The 14448-nt window shown below is 38.7% G+C and overlaps 1 protein-coding gene across 6 annotated transcripts in view; it reads left to right on the top strand.

Annotated features, from left to right (window-relative positions):
- The first annotated feature begins 306 nt into the window (after window positions 1-306).
- Window positions 307-14448, top strand: part of LOC117954317 (solute carrier family 12 member 7-like) — a 28100-nt gene continuing 13958 nt past the window's right edge. Inside the window, exons 1-5 of one of the 6 annotated variants that reach the window (XM_034888024.1) lie at window positions 307-775; window positions 884-1099; window positions 7927-8018; window positions 8962-9087; window positions 12755-12901. In XM_034888024.1, coding sequence (XP_034743915.1) covers window positions 952-1099; window positions 7927-8018; window positions 8962-9087; window positions 12755-12901 — 513 coding nt within the window. In that variant the 5' untranslated portion in view covers window positions 307-775; window positions 884-951. Of the gene's footprint in view, window positions 1100-1680; window positions 2030-7926; window positions 8019-8961; window positions 9088-12754; window positions 12902-14448 lie in introns of those variants that run through there. The other 5 variants (XM_034888020.1, XM_034888022.1, XM_034888023.1 and 2 more) reach the window with 5 other exon arrangements.

Below are 14448 nucleotides of genomic sequence, written 5' to 3'. Positions count from 1 at the left end.
ATATCTTTCTTAAGGAGGTTTCCAGCACATCAAGATAAATGTCCCTCCAAAAGAAAACCTTGCATATTTGAATGATCATTTCCACAAACAGAAAACGTTTCCTGTTGACTTGTCTCCATTGTTATTCAAAGCTGGATCCTTTCCCCTGTGACTGGCCATTGTAATGGTTTGCTGGAGGAAAGTAGTGTCCAAGGTTTTCAAAGTGTTTCCTTTGCAGGCACAATGCATGTGCACATGTGGTGTCGTTCTTTGCCGAACATCAGTGCTTCACTGCTACCCATAATGCACTGTGGGAAAGGTACCACCCATTTTGTTTACCTGGAGGAAACCAGAGACGGATACTACCAAGGAAGGGAGAAGAGGAAACAAAACCAAAGCCAGAAGAACAGGAAAGAAACAAGTTGGCGTTTGGCTCGTTAAATACGAGCCATCTGTTTTGCTTTCAGTCAAAGTGGATTTTTGTAAAGGCCTTGGATACTTTTATAGCTATGTCAGAGTTTGTTTTCCTACCTTATGGCATTACAAAGGTGAGAGTGAGAGAAGTGGGACCATCAGAGTAATGGGAGGAGCTGCAGGGTTCTCCATGTATGGTAAATGGAGTGTCACATGGGGCAATAGTCTTGGAGCAGTGGGGGGAAAAGGGAGGGAAAGGAACAAGGGGAGCGAGTGAAGAAACCCTTCAGGACTTTGGCCTGTCTTGTGTACAGGAGGAGGCACTCTAACCCTGAGAGAACACTGGATCCCACAACAAAGAGTTGTAAAACAAATATTTCGAGTGAGTGCCATGCTGAGGTCAAACTAAAGCTTTAAATGCCTCACCAGTGTCTTGATTTGACTTAGTTTTTATGTTTGTTTGTTTTTCTCTTCCCTGTTGGTATCAAAGAGTAACAGTATAGTGCCATCCTGGTTGTCGAAACTGCGTACTTTCTTCCAGACAACTGAAGAGCCAAGATGCCCACCAACTTCACTGTAGTGCCAGTGGAGGATGAAGAGGGCGGTAGCAACAGCGCGGCTGCACCTGGAAGCAGCAAACCTGTCAGTTTGGGCAACATTTTTGGGGAGGAAGATGATGAGGACAACTTACAAGACCCTCACTCAGGTAAGAATAGTTGTATGCTGCAAACATGCACATACACTTATTTCACCACCTTCTTATTCCTGTCCAGGGTCATGCGGGAGCTGTTATCTATCCCATCATGCACTGGGTGAAAGATATGCGTTAACGTGTGTATGTTTGACAGACTCTGTGTGATTGTATAATTTAAACACTACAAACAGATGCACATGCAGGCACATGCTGCACGCACACACAAACACACAACTTTAAGTGTGACATTGTTGAACTAGCTACAACTTGCAGAGCAGCTTCGTTGATGATGTAGGAAGGGGGGGGGGGGGACTGTGTGTTTGGGCTACTTAGGTCTAACATTAACACACAGTCTATGTGATCTCAGCTGTATGGTATTCTACAACATGTCCTTTTATTGTACAATTTGAAGAAATGTGTATGATGGCTATTTCTTACACAGAAATTCAAACTAATTGATCATCTGATTTTAAGAATCTCTATGTCTCTCTCGCTCTCTCTCTCTCTCGCTAAAACTGGGCTGTCTGTGTAGTAGGCTAGAATAGCACAGCCATTATTTTTAATTGGTGCTACATGGCTGTGGCATTTCCTTTCGTCCAAGAGGTAGAAATCCTTCAACTACCAGAATGTACCGCGCCGCACCGGACCAATAAACACTCACGCTGGTGAGTGACGCAATGCAAACACGTCACAGAATCAACATGGCGACCAGCTGGCAACAAACGATCTCGTTTTAAAGTTAAACGCTAAGCACAAATATGTTTCTGAAAACATTTAAGGCAGGAAATAGGCAATGCAGTAACAGAGTCTCGGTTTATATTTAATCAGTACACCTTAGTTTTGCAGATTCGTCTGAGTTTTTTAAGCCTCCGTTTTCGCAATGCAGGAAACAGTGTGTGGCGCCCACTTCCTGTTTACAAACTGTCGTATTTCAGCCAAACGGTAAGCAAAAATATGTTTTTGAAAACATTTTAGGCCAGAAAGAGACAATACAGTTACAGAATATTAATTTAAATTAAACCTTGTTTGGCAGTATAAACTGAATTCGGACTGAGTTTGAGAGAGAGAGAGAGGGTGGAGACTCTCTCTCTTGATCCGCTTCCATACTCTTTGTGTCCGTCCTCATGCGGAAGTACAGTCTGTAGTTTGAACATGATGATGTATTGAGCACCAACCCTGTCCAGCAAAACACATCACAACAAAAAGGTTTCAGCAGATCATAGGCTACAATTACAACATGTACAAAACAAAAATGTCTTTAGGGCTCAGGGGTTTGTAGCTAAATGTATTGTTGAATTTCATTCACTAAACACTTCCATTAAAGGTTTCCAGTACAAAATTTAGTTTTGTGAATGTATTATGTTGTTAAGATAATAAACACATGTATGATATAATACTGTTTTCGTTCTAAAATGCAGACAGTATAAAACAGCACATTTTTTACAGTAGGCCTTTTAAAAAAATGGACATGTTAAAGTGCTTGACTTGTTCTTAGGAAGTTTGGTTGGTTGTGAAGCTGTACAAACTATCTTTACTTTTCACTGTTTGGCATGATAACAGGCAATCAGAGTTAATTTTACTCACCAGAAGTTCTTTATAGTTTGTTTTAAAACAAAATGTATTTGTCTGAATAAAATTAGGTCTATAATTATAAATAATTAAATGAACAATTGCATCATCTGGCGTTTCTCTGCTGTGAGTAGGGAGATCTGGGCACTGGTGAAATGGAGGGAAGTTTATCAAAGTTCATTCCTTTCCATTTATTTAACTGTCTATTGTTCATTAACACAATGCTGACTAAGTTGGTTAAATATCAGAAAATTCTATTTTGTATTGGCTTCGCCCTCTAAGAGCTGTTGCTATTGGGTCGCCTGGATCGAATACGACACAAGAAGCCAATGCTAATCGTCCCTCCCTGTCTGCAATCAGACCTTGCCTACTGGAGACCCCTTGGACTCTATCGTCGGGGGTTCCCTTGATGAGAGTGACGTTACTCAAAACATAGCGCGGAGGGAGTTGAACCCCCTTAGGGCATCTGGGCACACTCCACGAGCGCGCTGTCAGCATCTGCGGCCCTCCTCAGTGATATGACATGGCCCTAGTCCTGGGCATCCCTGTGCCCATTTATCCATTTTTATCTGCGTGGATGTGTCCAAGTCCCCCATGACTCACTCGGTCTTATCCGCATTCGACTGCAGATGATGTGCTGTTAGATCTGGTTTGCTGCTGTCTGCATCCTCCTGCACTTGAGTGGCTGTGAGGAATCCGTTTTTGCAGTTATTAATTGTGATGTTAATTTTTTTATGATTGTGAAGAACCTTTTTAAATGGGGTTTACGATCAGTAACAGGCCAATCATGTAGGGAGCAGAACTCTGGTCTTGCAGCTGTAATGCACAGTAGCCTAACTGCAGACATAAGGGAGGCCTGTGCAGAGCACAACAGGCGCAATAGAAATTTTCACGACTACACATGCAATAGCAACCGCTCCTAGAGGACTATGCCTATACTCATAAATCTGGAGTTACATACGTATCAGTATCCCTTTAATGCACCATTATGGTCACGCTCCAAAAGCACTGGATCCTACAGTTCCCAATATGCAACTCAATAGCATGCTTCATTTCATTAGGCTGTTCCTCTGGACTCATGCCGAGATGAGGAACGGGCTGCAGTGGTCTGAAAGGCTCACCTTTGGGGGTGATGATACCATCAGGGTTATTTTCTCAGACATTAAGAGCTCCCCCAGAGCCACAGGCACATTTCACAACTGTAGTCATCTTCATGATCACTAAACTGACCTTGATTGATTTAGGAAAATACATTTAAAAGCATCCCTCTGTGGGACAATTAATCATTAAAGCCTTTATAAGTGTCAGTACAGTGGATACTTTTATTGTTTCACTGTAAAGGCAGAAGTCACAGAACGTGCAGCGCTTAAAATGTCACACACACGCGTACATACACACACAGTGATGATAAGACAAGATGTCCTCTGTATAAAGGATAACATCTCAGGACCATCATTTTCCAAAGCAGTATCCTATGACCAGTGTCATGTTTCGAAGTGTTCCACTTTCTGCTTGTAGTATTGCTCTATAGGCAGCATACAACACAAACGTTTTTAGGTTTAACAGGTCTTGAAAAAACTTTTATTTATGTTTTAATAGATTTCATAACTAAAGCCAAAGATTTAAACTTGGGTGTAATACACTCATCTAAAGTTTCTTACCTGAAGATAAACCTCATGTCATATCAAATATTAAAGAAAATAGTAAATGAAAAATGTAAAAAACAAACTACCTAACAATAAAGAAATAAAAATTAAAAGTTGTAATGAGCAGAGAGAATGGAGTAAAAGCATGACAGGGTACTATAAATGTTAAAGGAATAATCTGACTTTTCCAGAAATATGCTTATCCGCTCTCAGTCAGAGACACCACTGTCATATCTGGACAGTAAATATAATGGTACGGCCAGCAGATTATTATCTGTTCTTAGCCCAACGACTGGAAACAGAGGAAAACAGCTAGCCTAGCTCTGTTCAATGTAAACAGACTCAGAGGTGCTGGTGCGTAGATTTTGTGGACGTTGATGGAGCTTGCCTAGCTGTTTCCTCATGTTCCTAGGCTTTGTGTTTCTGCCGAGCTAACTGGTTTTCTGAAATTACTTTATCTTTACAAAAAAGAAATTTTACTAATCTTCTCCTCTAACCACCACAAGACTCCAAAAGCTAGATAGCATATTTCCAAAAATGTCTACCATTCCGTTATCCTCATTAATTCACATAATTTAAAATTCCAGCACCAACAAAGCGGAAGGAAACGGAAAATAAATGCATCCGGAGAAAAACCCAGAAGTGGAATGCAAAGGAAATCGATTACTACTGCGGTAGTGGGCCAAGCACATTAAATTGAAGAACACTTGTGGTGGTGATTGGTTGTGAACAAAACTATACAAATTGTCTGTTTCCCTTGGATATTTTGTCTTTTGTCTCTGGATAGCATGAAACAAGGCCAGTACTAGCTGACGTAAAAGAACACTTGCCCAATTGATCCAAATTCCTATAGACCACTCCATTATTCTCTTGTAGATAGGTTGGATGGATGACATTGAAAACTTTTTCTACAGTATCAAACTAGTTGATGAAAAAGTGCCTAATTTGCAATATCAAGTTTTCTTAAAATTTGCTTGACAATGGAATGGACTCAGCAACTGTAACAAGTTTTGATAAAAAAGGATTTTCTCGGATGATGCAGACAATCACAACAGCCATACCACCATGTTCCTGGAACTGTGATCAGACAAACAGTATCTTCTTTTAGATTAAATGTACTTACATCACGGTGTGTTCTCAATCTGTGACATTATCTGTTGAGATATAGTCTCAATCTGTGCAAACAATGACAGAGAAGTCGTCTTACTTCCCTATTTCCTTTGTTCAGTCTATTACATTCCCTTGCATCATGGGTGAAAGTGGCTGCAGACTCAGCTGATTACAGATCAAACCCTGACCTCTGCACACAGTGTTTTTAGATTTTCGATAAAGATCCTTTCAGTTTGTTTAAAGGATTGAAGTTCTGGCTTGGAGCCCGCTGAGGGACTTCCCATCGCATTTTGCTACAATCCACACCATGTCATGTGCGTCCACACACAGTACATTTTTTCACGGCTCATCACTGATCTCTGAACCCCGTTTCAGCCTTGGGTTCTTCAAGGCAATTAAGATGAGCCGACAACATTGTGATTTAGTGTGAAAATACACCAAACCTAATAAACTGCGACCACTGCATGACAACCACAGGCAAAAGAAACCAAATTGAGAAGCCATTTAAAAGGCATATCTTAAAGTTACTCTACGCTGCTTTGTCTTTACAAAAACTGACTGTCGCAAAAGGCTAAACTGTGGGCAGAGCCTTAATTTGTTGGTCTTGACCCCTGATTCTCTGTTAACAGAACAAGATCCTATTATCACAAAGCTTTACAAGAAACCGCTCTTAAAAAGTAGTTGGAGTATGAAGCGCTCTTAAAGGAGAAGTCCGGTAGATTTTAACATGTAGCTCTGTTTTTTTATATGTGTAGTGCTGTCAGTAACGAGACAAATAAAAACAATTGGTGCAATCTACACCGTGTTATCTTCCTGCTAGATTTTGCACCCAACAGACTTAAACAGGGCACGTTTTAAACTTGTTTTTAGCCTCTAAACATGCTCAAAATATCATTACAAGTGCCTAGCCATGTGCAGTGATTCCCTCCAAGTCAGCACAGCGAATTTGACTGCAGTAGATGCGACGGAAAGGCATAAAAGTTTTGTTTATTCAGCTAGCGCAAATACCGCTGTTTATTTCCGGTGAAGTCCACACTAGTCGATTGTCACAAACTAACCTTAGCCAGGTCAAAAGCTGTTGGATTTTGACCTGCAGATTGTTTGATTGTTGTTAACTTCTAAGACTGATATTACTATACTTATTATATTTATTAACCTTGTTTGGAGTATTTAGGAGAGATGTCTTTAAACTTTTAGCTTCCTACTTTTTACCAGGCAACAGCAGAAGCAGGAGGGTCATCAGCAAATCAAAAGATTAGGCCTAAACCTTATGGCTACTCATTGGGCAGGGTTAGCCTCGAGTTTGCAGTGTCATCTTCTGGAAATTGACTAAGCACAGGGCTTAGATTTGCCAGTGTGAAACGACCGTTAACGTAAACAATGGAATTTGCGTAATGTTTTGGTTGGCCAATCACAGAACTTCTTCATACTGTCATCAGAATGTTAACATTAGTCATATTTCATCCATAGACAGTTAATAAAATGGACCAACAGATCCCGTTGTTTTGGACAGAGACCAGTGAAGGATATTAGAAGCACTTTTCCGATGATGGCTGAGCGTTACTGTGCAGCCTCCAACTGAGCCTGATGACGTAAATGTGACGTGAGCAACGTGTCTGAAAGTTGTAAGTCTTCTGGTAGCTGTGCCAAGAGAAATCTCAATCATTCCCAATTAGCAGAAACGGAAAGCGTAGGTATATGTTACGAGATAGCAATAATTAGCCTGTGCCTATGTTAACTAAAATGTTAGTTAACATTAGTAATTAAACCTAAACAGCTACCGTAAGTCTAAACTGTCTGCAAGCTTACCGTGCACTATACGGTGATTCCCCTACTTTGTGACAGTAAGTTGCGTGGTTATGACACAATCGTTACCCTTTTTCTTTTTTTACAAAACGTCTGCTACGGAGCAATAACGTGACGTACAAGGTAATGGAGCCTTTTACACATTGTTGAGTCTCTTTAGAAATAAACAATGGACAAATAGTCTTTAAACACTTAAGATGTAAAGTTATTCTCTGTCAAAGTGACGTCAAGATGAATGCCAGTCAGTGCAATGCTAACGGCGGGTGATGGCTTGTTAGCATCAAAATGGCGCCATAGGAGGTACGCTTAGAGAGCAGAGGCTTACCCCCTTGATGCCAACAGGTCAACGCTACAGAGGCCCATCCTTCATCCTTACTGCCATCACCACACTGAACACTCATACACAGACAACATCCTCTAGCTCTATTCAGGCTTCTTTTGCACTGTCTATGCAGTTTTTGTCAGTCATTCATGATAGACCATAACGTTTTACTGAACCTCTTATCTTCCAATGAATATTTAAGCTGAGGCTAGTAGAAGTGCAGTTTGAATTGTATAGACCTCTGCTTAGATTAACAACGTGTGTGTGCTAGCAATAAAGTACAGAAATACACAAGAACAGTACCCAGTGATCCTGCTGCCTCTCTTCTTTTGTTGCTTTATCTATAGTATGCACCTAACAGAGTGGATTTCCTGTGTATCCCATAGGTGATGACAGTCCGAGAGAGTCGAGCCAATTCATCAACTCTGACGATGACGGAGAACCCTATTATGAAGGCAAGAACATGGCCCTGTTTGAGGTAAGACAAAAAATGAAATTTCTCCGAATGTACACTGCTTATAAAAACATTTGATTCACATTTAAATAGTCTGTACTGTCCACAATGCTGATTCTTTTTTTTCTTTTTCTTTTCTGATAAAAAAAAAAAAATTAAATGTGTGTTGAATATGATCTATGGCACAGAAGGATTATGTCATTATGTTCGGTGATACAAGATCAATAAGTAATTTTATTTTAAATTGCTGTCACAAAAGAGATATCAGAAGGTTTTTGGCTCTAAAATGGAATAATATAATAAAAGCAATGATTAAAGAACATTCATAGTGCTTTTCAGAAGCTAAATTAATTCAAATCAACAAAATATAAGATCAGTAGTATAAAACAGATAAATCCAACTTCAGTAATCTTAGAATAAAAATACACTAAAAAACAATTTAAGTAAAAAAAGAAAAAGAAAGAAATGAAAAACGTTAGTAAAATCAGTATTAGCCATCTAATAATAATTTGTAAAAAAGAGGGGAAAGTAAAATATTATTCTGGCCAGGTTGCAGAGCCTCAGGGCCTGACTGCAAAGGCTCCCCCCTTTTAGTTTAAGCTGGGACTCTGGAACACATAACCTCTGAATGAGAAGCTCAAACTGTGTACAGGCTGCTATATGGTACTAGAGGTAAATAATTTAGCATAGAGCAAAGCCACGAATAGCCTTAAAATAAATCAATAACATCTTAAATGTATATACATACATACTGGTTCCAAGTATACATGCTTGGAGCCAGTGTAAGGAGGTCAAAACAGGAGTTATGTGATATGTAATACGTCTTGGTTCTGGTTGAAGGCCTGGCTATTAGCCTAGTATTAAAGTCTATGTGCACCTGCTAGCAGAGTGCTAACAACACAACACTTTAAAGATATTGTACAGAATATATGTGCTTTATTTTGCATGTCTCTCTGTCTATCTGCAGGAGGAAATGGAAAGTCACCCTATGGTATCATCTCTTCTCAACAAGCTGGCCAACTACACCAACCTGACCCAGGGTGTTCGTGAGCATGAGGAGGCTGAGGATGGGGTCAGGAGGGTCGCTGTCGTGGTAAGGACCTGATATTTGAGCTAGTGAAAATGTTCTTACTAAAAGTTATTTTAATTTTTCTTTTTTGCCAGTACCCCCTGAAAAAAAAGAGGGAAACATGGGCTTGTGTTTGCTGAGGATAATTGTCATTGTCCACTTTTTTGGCTGTATTGCTCCTACTGTATTTCAACCACAAATCTAAATCTTTAAGAAAAGAAAAGCCTTATATCAACTAGCAGTGTAAAACCTTCTGCTTTTTGGTCAGTAGAATGACTTTTGGCAAAAAATAATTCCTTCTTTTTAGTTTTACAGTTGTTCGAGCTTTAAATACAGTTTATGTTAATTTAGACTTTGAACTTTGGGATGGTATCACGAGGAGATAAAGCAACTTATAAACGGCTCTAAAGAATGGACTGTATTGTGAGGATGCCATGTTCTTTAAGTCTTTCATCTTGCAAGATTTATTACTAACTAATTTGTAGAATTTGAATTGCCTATGGTACAAAAGACACACAGTAAACTGCTTGCTGCTGCAAGTGGCTGGAGATGTGTAATCTTTATAGTTCATATTTGGGTTTTGGAGATGAGTATTTAATATTTCAACGATCCAAGTGTATGCCATGGAGCGCATGGCTGGTGCAGTAAGTGCATGTCAAAATCCACTTTTGCTGGTTTGATGGCAGAAAAAGGGTCCCTGCACTGGGCGCATGGTTCCAGAGGGTTGTCCTTCGTGTCTTCATTAATTCATAGGTGTGTTTGGGCGTAACATGCAATAAACCCATCAGAGTATCATCTCCCATTCCCTTTAAAAAGCCAGCCGCGTTTGTATCTTTGTGAATTGGTAATATATTAGTGGTTTGGACCCTAATATTTTTGTTCAATTTTTTTTTGCATATTTTGCATTTGTGTATGCTGTTACGCTTTCGTGCCTGTGTGTGTGTGTGTGTGTCTCAAACATTATGTGCATAAGCCTATAGGTGCACATATTGATGCGCTGTTAAAATTCAATAAAATATTTTTTTGTTGGTGATTGGCGCGATCACTTCCTGCTGCCTTAAGATAGCTATACGCCAAGAATGCACCTGAACACACCTCCCTGTAAGACCAGTACGCCAATGGGTGGAACCCAGTAGGTCCTTGGACTGTAGCTTAGCAGAAGCATTGATGATGTTTTGTTAAAACCCGCCCCCTGAATGATAGCTGTGTTTTTTCATTATTAGGAAATGTGAGACTAAAAATAAAAAGTCAGACTATGCAAGGAGAGTGAGGGGGAGAAAAACAGTCAAGTAAGAAAGACAGAGTAACACGAGAGAAGATGTGGGAGATCTGGAAGTCAACATCAGGCACTTCACTGTATTCAGACAGAAATCTAAGTGCAGAAGAGAAAGCACAGGACAAAGTGTTTGTAACTCAGAAAATGGTACGTACACTTGGTTTTTGGGGAGGGTAGAGGTATATTGAACCTTGTTTGTGCCGTGTAATGCATACTGTAAATATTATAATCTAGAATAAAGATAGTGTGTCTGTAGGAGTTTAAGCACATCCTTTTATTTTGTACCGAAAGCTGTTGAATGGATCATGACCAATATTTATTTTATTTATAATATTTTATTCATTACAAGATACCAGCTTTCTGGTCTATGTCTGCAAAGTACAATTTCAGTGTCTTTTCTTTCATCTTTTATTCTTCTGTTTTTTGATTTCCTTTTATTTTGAATGCAATTAGGCCTAATATGCAATGAACAGTTTGTGTGAAGGTGGAAATTTGAAACCTCCACAGTGCATACTCTGAGAATTGGCTTTTCACTGAAGTAGAAGACCTCTTGTGTCCAGCATTTAAACATTTAAAAGAAACAACATTTGCATTTTCAAGAGGTTTTCAATGAAGGAGAAAGATTTGATGTAAGTGTACCAGGTGATTTAACTTTATTTGTGAAAAAAACACATATATCAGACACAAATTATTATTCAAAACAGTATTTTTATAATAATAATAATCTATCTTAGAACATTTCCAGATGGGGCTTTTCACATTTTGAAAGAAGTTTTCACAGAGCAGATAATAAATATGAATTGTTTCATTGTCTGATTCCAGCCATCATGCTAAATAAGACTCTTCCCCTACAGATAGCCTGTAATGGAAATTAAAGCTAGGTTTGTCAGCTTTAATTTGCTGCATGTTAGACTAATACTTAAAACAATTTAAAAATGTTAAACATGATAAACACATGTAAGGCTGTTTTACAACTGCCTTAAAGGGATAGGTCAGATCTTTTATGTATGAGGTGCTTATCCGTAGTCAATGAAGTTCCTTTTCATTGTTACCGCCTGGCTCAAGACCAGCAACACACACAGATATTTCAATCAAAAAGTTGTTTACTTATCACAAACTAATTAGACAATAGCTAAGTGCTGTGGTGTGTAAGTATGAGAGAGATCAGTCATGAAGTACAGACAGACCAACTTGCAAAATGTCATCCCCCACAAAACATCCCCTCTGTGGAAACCCCCTTTCTGACCAACCTGGTCTTGGAGGAGACAACCACAGGCTGCACTCTCCACCTCTTCATCTGGGAGAGCCTGGCTGTCCAGAGCCTAAAATCTTGGGTCATCTCTTTGATCTTTCACAAGATCACTGCAAGAGGAAAACCAGGGAAAGGGAGCAAGCAGGCACCGAAAATACTGATATTATTTTATTATTTTTTTCATAAATATTTTTATTGTTTTAGAGAAGTTACAGTGTGCAGTGCAACATTACAATGACAATTGAAACAAGACACCCTTCTATAAACCCCGTCCCAATCACAAAAATCCCTTATTCTAAGAAAAAAATTAAATAATTAAAAGAAAATAATAAAAAAATGTAAAAATAAATAAATGATAAAAACAAAGGTAACAAACATACAATTTCAATCCTTTCTTTTGTTACTCCTGGTAACGTATAATGTAGTCCTTTTGCTCCACCATCCCTATGTCCCCAGCAGTTATGAAGAGGGAAGAGCAGTAAGTCTTTCAAAGTAAGCCAGTAAAGGGTCCTAAGTTTTGTAAAAATTTCTGGATGATCCTCTGAGGGAGAATTTGATTTTTTTTAATCATAATATCAGAAAGCCACATAGAGGCTTTTGGTGATGTAGCTGATTTCCACTCCATAAGTATTCTCCGTCGTGTTATTGGGGTTGCAAAGCAACAAAAGTCTCCCTGCTATTGGACATAACATCATCGCTCTGTACCCCAAACACAGCAAATGTAGGGCTAGGTTGTAGATTTAAACCGAAGGCTTCATTTAAAATCTTAAAAATTGATGTACAGAACTTTCTCAACCTGGAACATGACCAAAACATGTGAAGTAACTCTGCTCTGTCTGTTCTGCACCTGTCACAGATGTCATCCATGTCAGTTATTTTTATTTTTAATGGACTATCACGACTCATAGTCAAAGACAGTCACATGTCACTGCACAACTGGAAACCCCCACGTGGATAATTACTTCATATAACCCCACTTCGAAATATCAAAATCTCCCTTTTAAATGAAAGGATTTCACCTCAGATAAGAGGTCATGTGCATTTTTGAGGGATGTACAGTATGTATGTAAATGTATAGGGTGTCCTTCCATTCATCTTTACTTCATTCATTTACCCTGTTGATTCTTATCGGTGTGCATGTCTTTGTGTTTATCCATCCCCAGGTCCCCCAAATGGGAACCTTCATTGGAGTTTACCTTCCCTGCATGCAGAATATCCTGGGCGTGATTCTCTTTCTGCGTCTCACCTGGATTGTCGGCACAGCAGGAATCCTGGGATCCTTCGCCATCGTCTCCATTTGCTGCATCTGTGTGAGTAATTAATAAATCTTAACATATTGACTTTCTGCTGAGAGTGTTGAAAGGAAACAAATGTCCTTTTTGGCGCCAATTCTGTTCATGCCTGAACAGACCAATGACATGTCTAATGTTTAGAATGAGATTTACGTAATGGCAAATAAAATGCAGGCCAGTCAATACAACCTCCTCTGACTGTATGGTTTTGATTCATGACAGTATTAATCTCCATACAAGAGCTCTGAGGAGGGCGCTCAAAAACAAGCACAAGGTTTGTCGTATTTGCAACCGTGATTTCTTTTTACGTCAATAGTTCCACAGTCAAACAGAGAGCTGACTGTTTGAAAAGTTTAAACTGCTCATCACTGCTGATGCTCATCACTCATGTGATGTGATGTTAACAGTGCACACAACACCCTTCTACGATGTATACCCACCCTGTCAGGCTCCGAGGCTTTAGATCAAAGACATGATAAAGCCTAAAGACGATGTTGTTGGTGCTGTTCAGGAGACTGTATGAGCAGCATTTCACTAGGTCTAACGGGTAATAAAACTACAGTACTTGTACATTTAATGAATTAAATGTGCTCACAGCGCTGGGTATCAAAAACTGTCAAATACCCAACAGTTTATGCTTGTCTTTTAAATATGTATTCAGCTTTTTTTTATTGCCTTTTGTAGCTCTGGAGCACAACAAAACCTTGATTTTTTAGTAGTGTGTAGAAAATCTCTCTTTTTTTTATTTACGTTGATCGGATAGTTCCTGTTCAAACCAATTTGTTTTATAGATAATAGATTTTTTTTAAACCAAGTTTTTGTACAGCAACATTTTACATTTGAAGAGTGTTTCTGTCTCTTCTCCACCACCTGTGGCATTTGTTATACAGTACACGATTTAAAATAAGGTCAGACAACCCTGTCCCGTTGACACTACATTTTCAATGACGTGGTTAATGTGGAATTGAAAACAAAACTACTTGATAAGGATTAGAAAAAAAATTATGGGTTTTGGTTAATAACATTTTTTGGAGGCCTTGAGTTTTTTTTTTTCAAAGGACAAGCCATTTCAGCTGCAGCGTTCTACCCCTTTCTTTCCTATTTGGGAGAACATACTCTGCACATGCAAGGGAAAGACTGATTGGAGTAATAACTAATAATAACCATATTTACAAATTTGAATGACAGGTTCTTATTAACATGTTTGAATTACAGCAGTCTTTCTCATATGTCACCCTCTCTTTTTTTAATTTGTGGTTATAAAAAAAGTTACCCTTCTTTTGTTTCATGATTTAAAAAATGTTTTTTTGTAAAACAAACAAAGTACAGGATCTTTAAAGTACAAAAGATTTGGAAAAGATTGTTTTTGTGTCTGTACCTACACTTAGGTGGCTGTTTGGGGAAAAATGTAATTGGTACCCAGCCCTATGCAGTAACATGTGATAATATTACACTTCAAAGTGAACCAAAAGGTCTATGTGACTTTTTGAGCAAGCTTGAATAAAACCATATGAAATAAAAGTACATAATTTAAAACATTGGGTATAAAATAAAACTTATTTAAA

This window comes from Etheostoma cragini, chromosome 12 (genome assembly GCF_013103735.1).
Source record: "Etheostoma cragini isolate CJK2018 chromosome 12, CSU_Ecrag_1.0, whole genome shotgun sequence".
Lineage (NCBI taxonomy): Eukaryota > Metazoa > Chordata > Actinopteri > Perciformes > Percidae > Etheostoma > Etheostoma cragini.
The sequence above is the reverse complement of the archived record's forward strand: the minus strand, read 5'-3'. Positions and strand labels throughout refer to the sequence as shown.